The 21,379-nt window shown below is 32.4% G+C and overlaps 1 protein-coding gene and 1 long non-coding RNA gene across 3 annotated transcripts; one reads left to right on the top strand and one right to left on the bottom strand.

Annotated features, from left to right (window-relative positions):
• Nucleotides 1–2,359: 2,359 nt before the first annotated feature.
• LOC112708387 (uncharacterized) lies at nt 2,360–4,238 on the bottom strand. Its single transcript, XR_003156324.3, has 3 exons — nt 3,745–4,238; nt 3,094–3,363; nt 2,360–2,991 (listed from the first exon to the last, which is right to left on the bottom strand). It is a non-coding gene; the product is annotated as an uncharacterized lncRNA (long non-coding RNA).
• An 8,250-nt stretch (nt 4,239–12,488) lies between these two features.
• On the top strand, nt 12,489–19,946 carry LOC112708386 (CEN-like protein 2). 2 transcript variants are annotated; one of them, XM_072200091.1, is made up of 5 exons: nt 12,489–12,507; nt 18,734–18,915; nt 19,014–19,075; nt 19,327–19,367; nt 19,451–19,946. In XM_072200091.1, the coding sequence occupies exons 1-5, from the start codon at nt 12,489–12,491 to the stop codon at nt 19,669–19,671; spliced, it is 525 nt and encodes a 174-aa protein (XP_072056192.1). In that variant the 3' UTR covers nt 19,672–19,946. The 2 variants fall into 2 exon arrangements, with proteins under 2 accessions (XP_072056192.1, XP_025616334.1); XM_025760549.3 differs by lacking the exon at nt 12,489–12,507 and having other exon boundaries at nt 18,592–18,915.
• Nucleotides 19,947–21,379: the final 1,433 nt, after the last annotated feature.

The following is a 21,379-nucleotide window of genomic DNA, read 5'->3' as shown; positions in this document are numbered from 1 at the left end:
CTTTTGATCTTTCAAATATATACAATATCAACTCAAATCAAATAATACTTTCTCATAAAAAATTTCTGTCAATCATATGAAATGTCAAATATACTTTACAAATTCAGAGTATATAAGTGAGTGTCAACAATATTTCAATGTTCCAGAAACATATATTCAAATAAAATCGAACATTTTAAAATAATATAAAACTTCACCAAACATGTATACAGTCTCATGTGCAGATTGAAAATATGAATTTCACATAAATAAATATTTAGTTTTAATAAATCCATTATTAAAATTAAATTCAAATCTTTGTTGGTAACTTGTAAGTATAGTCACAAATTCAAGCAGCATATAGCAAAATAATTATAGATGTAAAATCAAATAATTATAAATGTAAAGCCTACTCACAATGTGGTCCTAAGAGACCGAAGAGACCAAACCCGAAGTACAAAATTAACGGGTGAAGAGGATCGATGTAGAATGAAATGAAAAGACACAGGATTTGGACTGGGGCAGCGAAAAGTTGCGGCTACAACAATAGCAGCATCCATTTCTTATTGCAACGTCAGTGACCATAGCATCCAGAGAAAATATTGGATTCAAATTGAATGGAAGACAACAAGAAATGATGCTAGAAAATCCAAGGTAAAGCAGAGGTTCAATAAAATCAGAATGGCAGAATACGGAAGTGAAACAGATTCAAGGGAAAAGAGCAAACCAGAACGGCAACAATGGCAGCGGACAGCTCGACAGTAGCAAGGAGGTACGGCGGCAAGGTGGCAGCGCTGCTTCTTCTCCCTCATGAACTCGCCTCCTTCTCCCTCCTCTGTTCGTAGCTCACAGCGGCGGAAACAGCTTTATCAACGGCGACACAGTAGTGGTGAGGGAACGGCGGTCTTCGACGGCGTGCTAGGCAACAACCAGGCGTGACAGAGCTGGCGGCGTCCTCTCCTCCATCGCATTTCCCGCAGCGGAAGCTCTCTGCCTCAACGTCTCACTTTCTCTCCTCTTCGTCAGCACCGGCGGCGACGCGTGGGACAGCGACTCCATGGCGGTGAGGCGCGACGCCGGCGTGCTCCAAGTGACGGCAGTGATGGCGGACAGCCTCCCCTTCCTCTCTTCTCTTCTCCGTTTCCTCACTCTCCCCTTTCTCTTTTCTTTGCTTCCGTTCCTTCTCCCTCTTTCTTTGAAATGTGTGTGTGTATGTGTGTAAGAGGGAGGGTGTGAGTTTTATTTTGAGATTAGGGTTAAGGTTTGATAAAAAAAGACAAGGATAGAATGGGTATTTTGATAAAATTAGAGGATAAATGTAAAATGTTTCAAAAAAAAAACATTGGGATATTACATGAGCATTTTTATAGTTAATATATAATAGACATAAATGGCTATTCATTTGTTGCATACACTTTGACCACCTGAAAATAAATATAATCATGGAAGTAACACTTGCCTCATAGGTTTATCACTAAGTAGCATTAAGTAATATGCTATATATGTGGACTCAGCTTTTAATTTGATAAAAATTGTAACACCAAAGTTCGAGTGTAATAACTACAAAATGCAAACAGTGGGTAAAAAAAACTGTCAAAGCACTTTGATTGCTTTTGAAAAAGTAAATAACTAGATATTGTTGTTGTTTTTTTTTCTTCTTTAAATTTTGTTAAACAAGCAACGAAAAAAATACAAAATATTTTTCCTTCTTTTGTGATACTTGTATTCATTATCAATTGAATCATCTCTGCAGTAAAGAATAAATATAAGTAACTTCTGTTAGGTACCTAATTATTTTTGCAAAAATCTAAATGGATGTTAGTTCTATCAAACATTAGGATGTTCCTTTTTCCATATCAAAAAAACTTATCCTACATAAGTAACTATAAATTTGTCATCATGCTAAAATACAATGAAAGGAATCATGATATTTATTCAACTTATCCATACAATTTGCAACACTATCGATACAGAAATTCATCACGACCAAAAGTAATATAAAAAGAATCATCCATTTAGTATTTACAAAAAAAAATATCTATTTGTTTAACAAAATAAACATTTGACGTAAACTTTATGTTTTGTTAGAGGGGTGAAGCTACATCATTTAGAAAACGGGAATATCATTACTATACAACTAGCTAAACAAAAAATAACTTTTTAGTTGCTACACTTGGATCACGTCTCTTTCACTTCATCCAATTCATCAACAGTTTCAAATTTCTCTTCGATCAGTTCAAATTTATCAATCATTTTAAAATAGACTTTTTGCAATCATCCATATGCAACCATAAGCAAAAACACATACTCAGCCATAGCCCATAAGAAAAGAAATATCTATCTAAAAAACAAAGAGACAACCATCTAATGACAATTATAAAAACAAAGAAATATCAACAATCATATATAAAAAAACATCTACTTTTAAAAATAAAAGACACAATTATTATTCAACCTAAAATAATCTAGCTATTTGAATCTAGTAAATATTTATAAAAGCAGCCCAATGCATATGGTGCCATTTCTTCCCTAAATTTGGCCATAATTGTCTCCAAAGTAAATACAAAGTCCTCATTCTCAACCTCATCCATGACAAGTGACTAATTCATAAAGCTTAAAGGCCTAAAATAAAACTTTAATCCATTTGTGTGCTTGATAAACACAGAATTACTAAAATAGAACTCCATACAAATCAATATCACTTTGAAAAAAATTGCCAAAAACCTTTGATCATTGTGGTGGTATAGTGTTCCTTTCACTGAGGCAAAAACATTATATGCTTTATGCAACATCCTTGAGCTTCTTGGTGATGGTGGCAAGAATATTCTCCCGGTGGAATGCTTGCAGCAATTCAATCTCAAAACCTGCCTTGTTCCATCACCAACATAAGTCCCTGCTCCATAAAGACTTCCACCTTTCACTTCTTTCATCTTGAACATGCAATGGCGGAACATGTATCCGATGGGAACATATATCATTCCATGATGTGCCAGCATTGTTATAGCAGTAAGGCTATACATAAATCATGACAAGTTTGATAAGCAACTAATAAGTACATAAGTGATATCTAATAAGGAACATGGTTAAGATATATATAAAAGCTTGTTTACTTACAGTATTGTTTCTTGTCCACCGCCTAGCAAACCAGTGCTGTAGAAGAGTCTAGTAGGCTTGCTTACAAGGTCTTGTTGCAATCAAAGAGATCCAGTTTTGTCAAGAAAATCCATGGACTGGGCTGCCATCATTTCAAACCGCGTGGGGAAGCCGAAAATAAGGCCATCAGCTCCATTGAGCATATCAAATTCAATGATTGGTACATCACTCTTTGGTGGTGCATTCAGTCATAAGCAAAGACACATTATTCAATCAAGAACATCCCAGAGCCTATAAAAATATATAGAAACCAAGTAAGCACTATCAATAGTTATAAATCAAAGGTTAAATATATTCAGTAAATTCCCAACATCCATCTTCATTCACAAATGCATAATAATTAGTCAAATTTAGAAGAATGAATTATCCTAAACTGAATCCTGATTACTAAAACCTAATAAAGAAGGCATGGAGAACCCTAATTAGAAAAGAAATAAACTGTACAAAGAAAGAGTAACACTAAAAGAAACTACTAATTATCTCAAAAAGAAATATCCAACACTATAAGAGTTTAATTTTCAGATCAATATCGATTAAGAACATCCAATACAAACATTCATAATAAAAAAATACAAGTTAAACTAAAACTCTAAGATGGGAAGGAAAAAAAACCTAGGTCGCTGGGGAGGAGACGCCGTTGATCGACCGGGATACACGTCAAGGCGGAGGTTGCTGCATCGTTGGTGGTTGCTGCGACGGTGGAGGAAGCCGTGACGGCAGCAGTATGCGGAGGTGGCTGCGGGCGAGAGAACGATGCCCGTGTTGTTGGACGGTGGTTGCCGGTGGCGTTCTTTCCGGAGCTGTTTCTGATTTCCTTCGCCATGGAGGAGAGGCAGCTGTGGGGTAGGTGTCGCCTAACAGCACGGTTCTGGGTGTCGCGGTGGCTGTGCCAATTGGAGAGGAGTGTGAACGGCGCGGTGGGAGTGAGAGAGGAAAAAAAGGGAAAGGGTTTCTGTGTTCGCAGCTATGAAAATGAGAAAGAAAAGTAAGGGTTTCTAGTTTCTACCATTTTTAATTAAGATTTATTTAATCAGCTTTTAATTATTTAAATTTTAATTTAAAAAATTTAAAATTAATTATTAAATAGAATTGTTTAAAAAGTTGGCGGGTTATTGTTGGTTCCATATACCTTTTTATACAATAATGTATAGAGTTAAACAAACTATTTTTTTATTGTTGGATTATAAATTTAACTCAAAGAGGAGAGAAAAGACGCTACTAAATATTCATTATAACAAAAAATGAAGTTAAATTATTTCTCAACTACTAACTAGAGTATGATTGACATTTGATATGAACCAATTTTTAATAGTAAATTTTATTCAATTTTCTCTAAAATAACATGTAACTTATTCTCTGTTATGTGTTAATTTCTAATTAGATGTTATTTTAAATTTTTAATCGATAACTCTCTCTGTAATGACTTTCACTCCTTCTCATTGCTTCATCATCGTCGCGTCTCCCAAACATCACCACTTCATCGGATATCCTATTCTCTCTGTCATATTGTCGTAATTTTCCAAAGCATCATTGCGGCCGTCAACACAAGCAGCGCCACTGCCTCGCACTAGAAGACAATATTGACACTATTATTGTTCCAATTTTACTTCTTTAAAACTGTGTATTATTACTTTGATCTCAAAGTATTTCAATTTTCTGCGTTAGAATCAAGGAATTTATATTGGTTTTAGAAAAAAAACATACACTTCAGCCTTGCTATTTTAATATTTTACAATGATACTCTATGATAGTTGAATGATAGATATTCATGAGTCATTATATATAATTGAATTGTAACATCGATCATAGTTATAACTTATAAGAACGATGGACATGAAATAAAATTTTTGTTAAGGACCGAGAAAATGCAGAAACAACGTGAGAGAAAAGGAGATCGCGAGGATAGCGGTGCTGCTTGTGTGGACAACGACAGTGATGCTTTGGAGAACGGTAATGACACGACAAAATATATGGAACACTCGATGAAATAGTGATCTTTGAAAGACGCAATAATATTTAATTAAAAATTAACATATAATAAAATATAAATTACATGTTATTTTATAGGCGATTGGATAAAATTTATTATTTTTAATATATTGTATATTTAAATACTTACGAGTTTTAAATTAGATTAAATAAAAATTTTATTAACACGATATGATACGGTTGATTAAAAGTTATCTTCTTATTACATTTACCATTCACCAATGATAGGTAATTAAAATAGTCAACAAGTTATATATGTGCAAGTCTTTATTCATATCCTCTATAATATTCATAAATTTGATTTTAAAAAATATTTATATTTTTCTTTATGACATGCAAAAGAGGATAATAGAAAAAAAAGACATGCATGTGCTGAGACGAGAAAGAAGAGATGTTGCATTATATAAGTTACAATTTCCTACAAAACTAATTAACAATAATTGCTGAAGTGACAACTTATTAAGAAGTGATGACAGCACAACAATGGAAGGGAATGAAAGTAGTGAACTAGAATACCCACTAATTACTTGGAAATTCTTATCGAATAAAATAAACAAATAAATAATCTATGGTGCTTGCCTTCCTGATATATATATATATATATATATATATATATATATATATATATATAGTAAATTACTATTTTAAGTCTCAATGTTTAGATCAAATTTTAATTTAGCTTTTGACATCAAACGTTTTATTTCTATTTTAAAAAATTTTAAACAAATTTAATATTATCTTACCATTAAATTTGATATATAATTTATAAAATAAATGACATAAATATTAATAATAGTATTAGTTAATTAAATTATATTTTATAACACTTTATTTTAATTTTTTTTATATAAAATTCTAAATTCCAACATCAATCATTAATATTTCAAAATCAAAGAAAAAATATTTATATTAGTGATTATTGGTATATGGATCGATTTTACTTACACATTAAAATAGAATTTTATTGGCTCGTCAATATACAAATTGTTTATATCAAATTGAATGATGAGACAACATTGAACTCGCTTAAAACTTTTTTTTTATTAAAATAAGACATTTAAAAGTTTTTGGGACTAAAATAAAATGTTTAAAACGTTGGAAACCGAATTAAAATTCAACCCAAATATTATAAATCAAAATAATACTTTACCCTAAATATTATTGTTTCGAGGATTACTTGAAATATATGGTTTGAGCCTGAACGTGAGGTCCAGACTCCTTTGAGATCCGTGTCTGACTTGTATTGATGTCGAAATATTGTTGTCCGAATTTCTTATGAGGAGGTGGGGGTGGTACTTATAAGAGACTTCGATACTTAAATTAGCAAGGATTCAAAGTAGATTTTTAATAAATTGGATTTTGAATATACCTATAAATATGCCTTTTAGAATAGTTCCACCTTAAATGGTGGATAATCGTTCCCTTTTTTAGGGAAGTTGTTTAAATCTTCGTTCTAAATAAATAGAAAATATGGTAAAGATTAGTTACTTATTCAATTAGACAAGATTAGTAGTGATAGTTGTGCCTGACCTGTATGAGGTCTAGAGATCGAGTAAGAATAAATGACATCACTTTTATTGAATGAACTTTTATTCATTTTGAATTTAGCTATATTTTTTGGACCAGGTATAAATAGTATTTTATTCCTCTTCCATGCTTATATAGTTATATTATATTATATATTTTTGGTCATTTTAAACCTATTTTAAAATCATCAGACTATCTTTTGTTGGGCCTATTTTTTGTTAGGCCCACTAAGCTAAAATGTTATTAAAAATACTAACTCCTGTAGTTGAAGTGGCAGGTGTAAAGACTGCAAAGTCCCAAAAAATAAATAAATAAAAAGAAATTTCAGTAAATTATAGTATTATACTTAATGTTATTTATCTTGTTACAATTTTTGCCTCTTCTGAAAGAGAAAAGACATCTTCTCTAAGATACTTCCGTACCATAAGTTGTAATAAATATATATGAATGGAACTTATCATAAAAACGTTCCAATTGTACTATGTTCGCATATTATTGATATAATACCAAAAATAATGTAGTAGAACTAATGAGTAATAAGTAATAAACAATAAGCCAAGCCCTTAGCCCTAGATGTGATTCTTGAATTAGCTAGGTGACCCCCACTAGCTACTATAATAGTCCATATACTATACCAAATTTAGCTGATACATATATAGATATAAAAAAAACATTAATTTTATATTATATTTAATAAATATAAAATAGAATACATAATTTATTATTATATTAAAATTTTAATTTTATTTTTATTATTTTAACATTATCATCGTTTTTACTTTTTTTTTATTCTTCTTTTAAAATTTAAAAAAAATGCCACTACTCTTGAATTAAATTCAGAAATTATACAATTATGATTCGAACTAAAAATTAATATGTATAATAATAAAATTAAATTCATAACAATATGGTCTTTGAAGGTATTCAGAAGTATCTATTTTTATTTTTACATAGATTAAAATTAAATTCAATAGATATAAAATTAATTAAAATTTCAATTTCAACTCAAATAAAAAAATATAGAGATACAAGTAAGATAATGAAGTGAGAAAAGAAGAAGATAATAAAAATATAGAAAGAAGAGGAGAGATAGAACTGTAGTTTTGTGGTTGTTTTCTATCTGTAAAAATCTTGAAGAGCAACAGGAACATAGACGCATGAGGAAAAATGAGGCAAAGAGGATGCTCTCTCTGCAGAAGACAAATTGCCAATGAGAGGTTGGAACCAGTACATTGGAAGTTCCAAACAATTGCAGTAGAGTTAGAAATGTATGTTTCATCATTTTAGAGAAATATAAAATATATATTTTTAATTGATATTTATGTATGACCTTCTCTTTCATAATTTTTATTTTAGTAAATAAGCACGATTTATGTACTCCCGTGTACTCTTTGTATTTATATTTTAATAGTCATATATACTAAAAATAAATGCTACCAAAATGAGAGAACCTCTAACAAAAAAAAACACATTTCTACAAGGAAAAAGAATTTATTATTCATTGTTATGTTATCACTCATTTGTTAATAGACTTTAAGAGGATAAATACATAATGATGAAGTTAAACAGACCATTTTTATTATTGGATTATAAATTCACTCAAAGGAAAAAAAAAAAGTCACAACTAGATATTCATTATAATAAAGAATCAAACTACATTATTCCCTAACTACAAACTAGAGTATGATTGACATCTGATATGAATTAATTTTTAATATATTGTCTGTTTAAATTCTTATGAGTTTTGAATTAAATTACATCTACCAATGATATGTAACTAAAATAGTCAACAAATTATATATGTGTAAGTCTTTATTTATATGCTTTATGATATTTAGAAATTTAATTTTAAAAAATATTTATATTTTTTTTATGGCATGCAAGAGAGGACCATGAAAAGAAAAGATATGCATGTGCTGAGAGGAGGAAGAAGAGATGTTGCATTATATAAGTTAGCAATTTCTTATAAAACTAATTAACAATGATCGCTGAAGTGACAACTTATTAAAAAGTGATTACAACCTAATAATAGGAGTGAATGAAAGTGATAAATTGGAATACGCACTAATTAATTGGAAATTTTGATTGAAGAAAATAAATAAATAAATAATCCATGGTGTTTGTCTTTTTCATATTATATATTAGGATAAAATATTATTTTTGATTTTAAATATTTTTATTTCTGTTTTAAAAAATTTTAAATAAATTTAATATCGTCTTATTATTAAATTTCATATAAATAATTTACGAAATGAATAATGTAAACGTTACTAATATTATTAAATAATTAAGTTATATTTTGTAACACTTTATTTCAATTTTTTTATACAAAATTCTAAATTCTAACATCAATTATTAACACTTTAAAATAAAATAAATATTTATATTAGTAACTGTTAGTAGATTGATTTTAATTACACATTAAAATCGAATTCTATTGGCTCGTCAATATACAAATTGTTTGTGTCAAATTGAATGGTGGGACAACATTGACTTTGCTTAAAACTTTTATTTTTGGATTAACATAAGACATTTGAAAGTTTTGGGGATTGAAATAAAATGTTTAAATTGTCACAAATCAAATTAAAATTCGACCCAAATATTAGAAACCAAAATAATACTTTACCCTAAATATTACTATTCCGATGGTTACCTGAAACAGGTGGTTTCGGCCTAAACGTAAGGTCCAGACTCCTTTGAGGTCCGTGTCCGACTTGTATTGATGCCGAGGTGTCGTCGTTGAGGTCCGCGTTTGACTTGTATTGATGCCAAGGTGTCGTCATCTAAGTTCCTCATGAGGAGGTGGGGGTGGTACTTGCAAGCAGGTTTTTAGTAGATTGGGTTCTGAATATACATGAGATTGTCAGTGTATTTATAAGATAACCACCTTTTAGAGTAGTTCTACCTTTGATGGTGGATGATGGTTCTCCTTTTCTAGAAAAGTTGTTTAGATCTCCCTTTTAGATGAATAGGAGATATCGTAGGGGTTAGTTACTTATTCAAATAAGTAAAGTTGAGTAGTGGTCATTGAGCCTGTCTATGAGGTCGAGTAGGAGTAGATGGGGCCACATTTATTAGGTGGACTTTTATTCATTTTGGGTCTGGCTATGTTTTTTGGGTCAGGGTATGAACAATGTCCCTACTTGAGTCCAAGCTTTACTAGTTCGGATTCAAGCATTTGTAGATCTGATTTATTTCTGTAGAGTAAGATATTAAGTTGGGCAAACTGTCTTTCCTAAAGGCTAGGTCGGGTGCTTGACGTGATTTAGAATTGTGAGGCGTTACGTCTTTTCGTAATTCTGCATGTTACTCAATGGTTACCTTGATAACTGTCTCCCATTAATGAGGGGTGAATTTACTTTTTTGCCACTAGTATTTTATAAATATAAAAAACTCTTTCTCTTTCTTCTTTTTCGTTTTCCCTTCTGAATTGCTTCAACTTCATTTCCTCTCATAATTTCTTCGTAACCACTGTTCTCCTTTCATGATTTCTATATCTTGAATTCTTGTTTGAGTGCTCATATATTGGAGGTTTTGGATCATCCATGTTCTTGCTGTTGTTGTGCATCGATTCCACTTCGTATTTCCATCAAGTTGGTTCATTTAATCTTTTGAACTTCTTTACGTTCTGGATGATGCACCTCTGCTTTATTTTTTATTTTCTTTATCAATAATTCTTTGTATACTTGAAAAATTAATTATGAAAGTTGCTTATTTCTTTGTTGTTACTGTGATTGTTGTTGTGAATCTAGATGTGGAATATTTATTTTATGTTGCTCCCAAATGTTGCCATTTTTCTTACTGAAAATGGCACCATTTTCCCAAATGAAAATGTAGTGTATTTGATGTGTGCACAAAACGTTGCAAGAACTGTGACGTTCTTCGTTGAGGACTATTTGACCTCTTTTTGATTGTGTACATGCTTATGTTGTTATCTTTGTTTTGTCGACTTCTAGTGATGATCTTCTTTCTTTGTATTGTAAGTATAGTTTTTATGTCTCAATCAGTAATTCACAACATGCATATCTTCTAAAGTCCCGTCTGATATGACTTGAGTAGATATATCTGTTCTGACTCCCGTCTCAGTTATTGATAACAATTATGCTGAAACATTTCGTAGGCACTAAGGTAAAGGTTATGCCTAAATCGGGAGGATGAGAGAAATTACGAGATTTTAGTTGCCAACCCTGAGGAGAGGGTGTGCTTTCCCCGATTAGATAGGTCGAAGCGTCACTTCATTTACATGTATGATTTTTTTTTTTTACAAAACTAGATGTTAGTCTTCCCTTTTTCGACTTTGAATCCAAATTCCTTACGGTCTGTAACATTGTCCCTTCCTAACTTTATCCTAATTCTTGGGATTTCTTAAAAATTTACCAGCTTTTTTGTTAGGAACTTAACGTTCCTCCTTCTCTAAAGGTCTTCTTTTATCTTTTCTTTCTCACCAAACCTTTTAGCACCAAAAAACAAGGCTGAATCTCCTTTCGATTTGTTCAGGAAAGGAAAGTCTTTGTCATTTTTAACGATTCCTTTCATGATTTTAAAAATTACTTCTTCAAGATTCGTACTAATGGAGGTGTTCGACCTTTCTTTTTGAGTGAGAGAGATGAATCCATTTTCCTTTGTATTGGGAGGAGAGCCTTCTAATAGTAAAATATAACTTAAATGACTTAGACGAGGTCAAAGAGAGTGTAGTACTTTTGTTCCAAGAGTGTTGGGGTTGAGCTCCTTATCTGGATACTAACAGATTTTTAGAAAATCCAAGCCAACTTCAATCCGAGCTAGGTAACCTTCACTTAATTTTTGTAGATATTATCTTGTTGATTATTTTGTGGATGGCTAATGTAACTCGACTTTCATGTTGTGTAGATAAGATGGTTCCTAAGGCTGCTATAAAAACTCTTAGGACACCTAGGAAGCACGTTATCACTCGAAATATACAACTAAAAGAGGCCGGTGAATCTATCGATCTCTCCTGCCCTTCTAAGTTGGACTTAGGTGCCTCAGCCTCTATAAAAATTATTTCTGAACCAACTCCTCCCCTTTCCAGTTCAAAGAAACAAACAATTCCTCTTCCACCTCCTAATCCCGAGCCAAAACCTAAAAAATGGAAGACCGCCGAATTAGTGAGTGTTTATAAGCAGGGCTTTGATGCAATGGCTTGGGCCGAAAACCACATCCTTTCAAATAGTTTTATTAGTATGGATGATGTTTTTGTAAAGAGCCACCTTCAAATTCTTTTCCGAGGTGGAATTTGTATGCCAGGGTGTGTGCTTCATTGTTGAAGGAGTTGGAGAAGACTCCCCTTAGCACCACTCAGCATACTTTCGCTTACCTTCAAGCTAAAGTTGCGTCTTTAAAAACTGAAGTGGCGTACTTTGGCGTACTTTGGAGGGTGAAAATGAGTCACTTTTGTCTGACTTTGAAAAATCTCGAGAGAGTAAACAGGCGGAGGCAGCCTTAGCCATGGCGGAGGGCTTAAAAAAGAAGGTTAAGGAGAGTTATACCAGAGTCTTCGGGGAGAAACTTGACTTGGTAGATGAGGTCGCCAAGTGCATGGAGAAATATGCGGAGCTTGAGGAGACCATAGCAGAAGGCATGGACGAGATGGTGGAGAATCTAAAGGCTCAGTTCCTGGTTGTTGCTCCCGAGGTGGACCTCTCCCTTATCAACGCTAACAATATTATGGTTAATGGGAAGATTGTTCCTACCCCTGAAGATAAGAAGGACACTCATATGCCCGATCCGAAAACTCTCCACCTAAAACTCTCCCTACTTCTATCGTGCAGTCTAAAGCTATCCCAACCTTATCTGCTCAGTCTAAGATGCTTCGACTTCAAATGATCAGACTCCCTCTTTGTAGCTTTTTTTTCTAAGTGTTTGAATGACCTGACTTGCGGGTCTTTTGTGAACAATTTAATTTTGTAATAGTCATAGCTTAAACACTTTACTTTTTGTGCTAAAAATCCTTTTTCCACTATTTGGATGTGTGGTGGCTTTTTGCATGATTGAGTGTTTATCTTCCTTTACTTAGTTGTAGCTTTTAACCTTTTATGACTTAGTTTTTTTCTTTATCCAATCATTTTGGTAGCTTTAAATAAGATTTTCATGAAGTTGAAAAAGACGTCGGTAAAGCAAGTCGGTCATCTTTGGACCCTTCATTTATAACTTTTTTCCCTTAGTCATTTTGAACTTCGACTTTAAGTAGTCAGGCTTATTAAGTTACTCTTGCGTTTCGTTTTAGGTCTAACTCTTTTAAGGTCAGACCACAAATTGTTACATAACTTCTTACACTAATTTGTACCTCGTCGTTTCATCTTGTCGACCACTCATGTCGGACAATGATTTTCACGGAGCTTAAATTAATGTGTTTGAATGAAAAAAATTGTTAGAAAATGAATTATTATTAATAAAAGAAAAAGATTTACATAAGTCTGCTTGCTACTAAGATTTTTTTTTACCTTTAACTCTTACTATGGTGCCTCGTTAAAACCCCCTTAAGAAAAATCCTTTTTGGGAGAAAACCATAAAGTTGGGAAAAAGAATACACCAGGGAGTAAGGTGCGCTTTCTAATTGTAGTACATCTTTAAGTTACACGCATGCCACGACCTTGGGAGCTCATTCCTTTTAAGGTTGGACACTTTATAGTAACCTTTCCAGTTTTTAGCGAGCTTTCCCTCGCCCGACTTTTGAACTTCGATGTCATTTTGGATTAGTATGAGGTTGTTTGTGGTGAAGTTTCTTTTGATGACTTTCTTGTTGTATTTCAAGGCTATTCTTTGCTTCAATGCTTCCTCTTTTATCCGAGCTTTTTCTCAGACTTCTACCTCTTTTATCTGAGCTTCTTCTCAGACTTCTAGGAGGAGGTCAAGTTCTTTCTTTTATGATTGGATATTTTCCACTTTATCATAGAACCTAACCCTTGGAGATTATTCAGTGACTTTATAGGAATCATGACTTCTACACCGTAAGTGAGTAAAAAAGGTGATTCCCCAGTTGTTTTGTAGAAAGTTGTCCGATATGCCCACAAGACTTGTAGTCGGTGCTCAGTCCGACCAGTACAACTTTATTTGGAGCTTCTGCTTATTCATTGGCTTGGGGGTGTTCTACCGACGTGAACTGGTACTTAATTTTGAGGCTTGCCACTAAGCTTCTGATGGCTGAGTCGGTAAACTGTTTTCCATTGTCCGTGATAATTGAATATAGAACTCCAAACTAGATAACAATGTTCTTGTAGAAAAACTTCTGACTTCTTTGAGCTGTGATGGTTATCAAGAGTTCTGACTCAATCCACTTGGTGAAATAATCAATCCCAACTATGAGATACTTTAGCTACCCGGGTGCATGTGGAAATAGATCAAGGAGGTCTAGACCCCATTTTGCAAATGGCCAGGGTGAAGTGATGCTAATAAGTTCTTCTGAAGGTTCTACATGGAAGTTGGTATGCTTTTGACAAGGCATTCACTTTTTAATGAAGTTGACCAAAAGAAGCCGTCTCTGATCACTTTCTTAGCTAGTGACCGTGCTCCTCAGTAATTTCCACATATGCCGTTATAAACTTCTTCTAAGACCTCTTTTTTCTTGGAAGTCGGGATACATTTCAATAGAGGTGTGGTTACTCCTCTTTTGTAGAGAACATTTTGGACCAGGGTATAGTTTTGTGCTTTTCTTATGAGCCTCCTTGCTTCCCTTTCTTCTCCATGAATGATATCGAATTTAAGATATTGAATTATGAGGGTCATCCATCCTATATTTTAATTAGATACGGTCATTGGTCCAGACTTGTCGTCTCCTTTTAACACAAATAGTGCGTGGAGAGTTTTCTAGATTAGGCTTCTATTACTGCCCCCTAGGTCGGTGCTGGTTAATTTAGAGAGGGCATCAGCTCGGGTATTGAATTTTTGAGCTATCTGTCAGACCTCTGTTTCTGAGAACTGAGCTAATTGTTCTCGTGATTCTTCTAGGTACTTCCTCATGTTGAGATCTTTATCTTGATAAGTCCTATTGACTTGGGAGGTTATCATTTGAGAGTTACTAAATACGATCAATCTTTCTGCCCTGACTTCTTTAGCCAGCTTAAAGCCAACAAGTAAGGATTCATATTCTGCTTGATCGTTAGAAATAGGAAACTCAAACTTTAAGGAGAGTTCAGTTTGAGTTTCTTCTTCATTTTTCAGAATTACTCCTGCTCCACTTCTGGTTTTGTTGGATGATCCATCTACATACAAACTCCAGGTTATTGGATTTTCCTAGGCTTTCGTGTATTCTGCCACAAAGTCGTCCAGATATTGGAACTTCATTGTTGTTCAAGTTTCACAACTTAAGTCAAATTCGGATAGTTCTATTGTCCATTGTAGCATTCTGCCTGCAATATCTGTTTTCTTGATCCGACTTGTACATCGAAATTTGATTGTATCCCGAGTATGCATCCATGAATGACATATATCTATATCCTGAAGCTGAGTCGACTTTACTAAACGTTGTATGTAAAGAAATAAAACCAAGAGGTCGGATCAACATATCTCTTACCCCAAAAAGGTTGTCTGGATAAGCCTTCAGTTTCTTTTCTTCTAACCCGAGTTTATCAAAAGCGGGTTTGAATAAAATGTCAGCCAAGCTTCCGTGATCCACCAAAGTTTTATGCATTAGCAAGGATCATTGTGATTACCACAAGGTTGTCGTGACTACGTGTCACTCCTTGAGCATCTTCCTTGATGAACGAAATTGTCGGTAAATCGAAAATTCTGCAATCTTCCACGACTTGATATACCTCTTTAAGATGCATTTTGCGTGAGGACTTAGTAATTTTACCCCTGCAAGTCCTCCATTTATCATGTGTATGTGCCTATCAAGGGTTTGTGGTAGCCAATCTTGCCAACCTCCATGTTTATCACCTCTCTTCCTTTTTCCTGGGTCGTCCGATCTTTCTGCGAGGTATCTATTTAGCCGACCTTCTCTAGCTAACTTTTCTATAATATTTTTCAGATCATAGCAATCGTTAGTAGAATCCCCATATAATTTGTGATACTCGCAGTATTCCACTCGATTTCTAGCCTTTTTGTGTTTAATGAGGCAGAGAGGCGAAAGTTTTTCAGTGTGATAGATCTCCCTATAGATATCAACAAGAGAAACTCGGAGTGGGGTGTAATTGTGGTATCTCCGAGACTTTTTCGAGCTATATTCCTCTTTTTTCTTTATCTCTTTATCCTTATCCCTAGCTTGGTAGGGATGGTTTGGCCTTTGACTGGATCTCTAAGTTGGGAGTTCTCCATATTGGTATACTTCTCTGTCCGCTCTTGTACTTCATATAAAGAGGTCGGATGTTGCTTTGATATGGATTGAGAAAATGGTCATTCTCTAAGACCATTAACTAATCCCATTATTACTACTTTAGGAGGCAAATTCTGTATTTCTAAACAGGCTTTATTGAACCTTTTCATATAAGCTTAGAGAGTCTCTTCGACTTCTTGTTTTACCCCTAAGAGACTTGGAGCATGTTTAACTTTGTCTTTTTGGATTGAAAATCGGGTAAGAAACTTCCTTGCCATGTCATCAAAGCAAGTCACCGACTTGGGTGGTAAGCTGTCAAACCACTTCATTGCTACTTTGCTAATGTTATCGGGAAAGCCTTGCAACGAGTCACATCGGATGTGTCATCCAGATACATCCTACTTTTAAAATTGCTAAGATGATATCTTGGGTCGGTCGTGCCATCATAGAGATCCATGTCGGAGCTTTTAAAATTTCTTGGGACCCTAACCCGCATGATCTCTTCTATGAAAGTATTTTTTTCCCAAAAGGGCTTTCTTCTCGTTCAGCGTTGTTGATCCGATTTCCTAGATCAGCTTCTAATTTTAGAAGCTTTTCCTCGAGTTCCCTTCTACGTCGTACCTCCATTCGCATATCTCTTTTGGCTTCTCTTTGTCGCTTAATCTCCTGTTTGAGTTACTCCAACCAGCCATGATATTCGTGTACGAGTCCCATGATCTTAGTTGGGTGTGAAAGTTCTTTATTTTCAGGTGGATGTACCTCTAACTGTAGTCATTGGTTTTGAAGATTTTTTGACGTCCCTTCCCCATTAGAAGGTTCTGGCTCAGACTCAAATTCAGCGTGTCCGTCTTCGAATTTCTCGTCCGCCATGGTTGGTATAGACTTCCAGGTCTCCGACAATGGCGCCAATGTTCCGAGGGTTACCTAAAATGGATAGTTTGGGTCTCAACATTATGTCTAGACTCATTTGAGGTCCGCGTCCGACTTGTATTGATGTTGAGGTGCCGCCGATGTCGAGGTGCTGCCGTCCGAGTTTCTTGTGAGGAGGTGGGGGGTGGTACCTGCAAGGGACTCCGATACTTAAGTTAGTAAGAGTTTAAAGCAGGTCTTTAGTAGATTAGGTTCTGAATATACCAGAGGTTATCAGTGTATTTATAGTAGAAGAGATAACTACATTTTAGAGTAGTTTCACCTTAAATAGTGGATGACCATTCTCCTTTTTTAAGAAAGTTGTTTAGATATCTTTTCTTGATGGATACGAGATATCGTAACGATTAGTTACAATAAGGTTGAGTAGTGATTGTTGCGCCGATTTCTATGAAGTCAGGTAAGAATAGATGAGATTTGGGTTTGATTATGTTTTTTTTTTTGCAACAATTGCTATTGCTCTTTGAATATTAAAAGCAATCCCTTATTATTCCTTTTGAATTTTTTTTAGTGTGATTGTGAAATAACCTTAACCACTATGACTAAATTATTTTTTCTTTAACATTATTATTCATTTTATTGTGTGAGTGGAACAGCTTTATACCCCCAATTTCTTGCTTTAATTATCTATATAATTGGCAACGTCATCATGAGAAGTAAGATTCTAATAACACCCACGGTTAGAATTTAATCTTTATGTACTCTCATTGCAAAAGCTCTAAAACATATATATTTATTTTTCTTTCAGTTAAAGATAATGATACTTTTACCCTTTGCACCTCAAATGTCTTAACAATACTTTATGGTATCAAGATATTAAAAAAAATTGGCTTAAGAAATAATAGATGATGAGAATCAATGCAAAGTTTTATTTGAATTATATTTATATTTTATAATAAAAAATAACAAATATTTAAAAAAAATTCAATACAATGAAAGTAAGAACTTATTACAAGCTAAAAAGTTTTTAAAAGATAAAAAGTACTGAAATACTCAAACGTAATACAACACATATCATTCGTACTCACAAAATTGACTAATTAATATTAATTAATTTGTTATATTTATTTATTCAAATATAAAATGATATATAAAATTAAAAAATATTATGTATACACAAAAAATAAATAATCAAATTAGTTAATATATATATATATATATATTTGTATATAAATAATTAAATATAAATTATTTAATTTATTTTTAATATATATTTTATATTTTAATATATATTCTATATAAATGAATAATTTGGTAACCATTTTTTGTTTCTGTGTATATGGTTTATATATAAAAATTACAGACCTATCTATAAAAGCTTTAATATTCTTCAATTTAGGTATGCTGTCACCTTTCTCTGAAATGTTGACAAAATGTCCATCTCCCTAATGCTTAGGTAGATAACTGTATGTATGTTCATTTCTTTGTGATTAATGATTTGGATAAAATTAAAATTAATTTCACATAAACAAAATTTGGAAAAGATTTAAGAATACATGACATATAGAGAAAAATAAAAACATAAATGTATGTAATGCATTATAGTGATTTTAAATGTTATATACGTGTATGACTGTATATTAAAAAAATAAACAGAATATTAATTAATAATAAAATACTACTAAAATGAAAGTACTTTTGTTTCCTAATTTTATATTTCTATTATTATAATAATATCTCCTATATATATGAAGCTTGAAAGGATTCGCTATAAATATAGGGTTTTATTTGTAGCTATAGAGCTCATCACATTCACACATGCATACATAGATTGGAGCAATTATATAACTTTGTATTGAAGAAGTAACTTTACCTTACATTGAATAAGTAACTAATAAGAAAAATAATTGATGATGATGGCTTCATCAAATGCATTTTCATCATCAGATCCACTTACTATAGGAAGGGTGATCGGAGATGTAGTCGATGATTTCACAGAAACTGTGAAAATGACAGTCACTTACAACAACAAGCATGTCTACAATGGCTATGAGTTCTTCCCTTCTTCAGTTTCCACTAAACCTAGGGTTCACATTCATGGAGGCGACTTGAGATCCTCTTTCACTCTGGTTCATTAATTATTAATAATTTTATTACTTAATATGTTATATACTAGTTATTTCATGATTATCATACCTTTACTTTCTTTTGTATTTGTTTGTTTCAGATTATGACAGATCCAGATGTTCCTGGTCCTAGTGACCCATACTTAAGAGAACACTTACACTGGTACTTTATATACATGCATGCACTTTGATTTGATATGATTAATTTGTTCAACTACTTAATTAAACGATGGATCTTATTAGTTGTTATAGTATTAGGAATTATTAGTTGTATATGTTTGTTTTGGGGCACATAATTCACAAGAATTAATTTTAGGTAACAAATTGTATACTTTTATTTTTAAGACATTTAAGTTAGTTAATTAGTTAATGTGATTTGCATAAAATAATTAAATATTTAATTTCTTATTATAGGATGGTGACTGATATCCCAGGCACAACGGATGCAACATTTGGTAAGATATAGTTACTTCCTTAATTAGCTTTCACAGTATTATAATGAATGTATGTTTTTCATGTAATTAAAAAACACATACAGGAAAGGAGGTGATAAAGTATGAGATGCCAAAGCCAAACATAGGAATACATAGATTTGTTTTGGTGCTTTACAAGCAGAAGAGGAGGCAGACGGTGAACAAGATTCCCAGTTCAAGGGACCTCTTCAACACAAGGAAATTCGCAGTTGAAAATGATCTTGGCACTCCTGTGGCTGCTGTCTTCTTCAATGCTCAAAGAGAAACCGCTTGTAGAAAGCGCTGATCAGCTGATCTTTAAAACAAAATAATCTTTTATCTTAAGTGTGTGCAACTCATGTAGTAGTGGCACTATTATGGTGTTTTACTTATATATAATATGGTATGGGATCCGCCAAGAATAAGTTTAAGACTGTTAAGGTTATGGGTATCCATCTCCTAAATAGCTGGCCTACCATTAACTAACTATTCTAGTAAGTAAGTTTCATTAGTTTGCATTGTAGTTTGCTAATTAAGCTTTGTTTAATTTTCATTTTCTAATTAGTTAAGTTTGAGACCTTACCTTTTCTGTCTAAGCATGTGCACATATTGTTCTTTAATTTATTCACTATTAAATTTAAGTATTCCTAATTTTACTTTATATTATAACATAGTCAATATTTTTAAAGAAAAAAGAAGTGACTAGTATAATATAGTCTAAAATGCATAATAAGCACACAAAAATTTATCATTTAATATTTTTAATTAAAAATTATTGATTATTATAATGAAATATAAGTTAGATGTATTATTTTACAATGAAGTTAACTGAAAAGATATTAAATAAAAAAGATGTATCTTCATGCAAAAAATTCAATTTATCAAGAGTTTATATTCAAGACACTGATCAAATGAATATAAAAAATATATTAATGTATTTAAAATGATTAAATATCTTAAAAATTTTTATTTTTTAATTACAAATTTAATATTTTAAAATTGAAAAATATTAAAAAATTAATATATTTTATTGATATTAGTCAATATTGTAAACTAATATGTTAAAATTTAAAAATTTTAGTACATAATTATTTATTATTAATAAATGTTAATTAAATATAATAAATTTTATTAATCATACAGTGTTGTTATTTAAAATTTTAACTCTATCTTAGTTCCAACTAATTAATGAAGAGAAGAGTGATTGAGTGTCAACAATCGTTACTTTCAAAGTTTAAACTAATGCCATCTAGTTCCATGCGAAAACCTCACTGAGCGAACAACTTAACCAGAACTTAACCACTGATTAAGAATATTCAATTCACTGTTTAAAAATTTTTAAAAGACAATAGTTGCATTACTTTTTTTCTATCCAAGCGCAAAGCAAGTCCATGAAAATCCCACTATTTAAGGTCTGAGAAGATTCTGAAGTTGTTATACAGATAGATATGCCTCGTTCATTTCCTGTGATATGTTATGGACCGAAAGATAAAAGAATGAAACGCAATAAATTGAAAAAGTAAGGCCCTACATAGCGGCGCGTGTATAGTAGTAAAACTAGAAAGGAACATCAACGTAACACATCCTTTTTATGTTAGAACAACTTAGAAACTGTGAAATCACTGCATAACCATCATGCACCTCAGACAATGCATATACTTGCCTGAAAAGAAGTCTTTCTTTTGTTTTTTGTTTTTTTACTTTGGATAACAACTAACTGCTGCATGTATCATATTTGTGATGATAGTGACTAGTGGCCTATTATATAAATGTAAATCTATCACATGAAGCTATGTAGCAGGGATATGAAAACTATCATCAAATAGAAGATCATCTTCAAAAATTAGTTCTGTAGTGATGAAACTTGATTCAAGGGTGTGCCCATTTAAAAAATAGAAGGGGAATACAGCGGGAGTACATGAAATTAACACTTTAAGTTTTTTTTTAATATCTTCTTTTCTAATAAGCTTCACTATATAAGTGTTGAGTTTTTAATAAGAATTTAATTTGAATGT

Source organism: Arachis hypogaea, chromosome 8 (assembly GCF_003086295.3).
Source record: "Arachis hypogaea cultivar Tifrunner chromosome 8, arahy.Tifrunner.gnm2.J5K5, whole genome shotgun sequence".
Lineage (NCBI taxonomy): Eukaryota > Viridiplantae > Streptophyta > Magnoliopsida > Fabales > Fabaceae > Arachis > Arachis hypogaea.
This window is presented reverse-complemented; position numbering and strand designations above follow the sequence as displayed.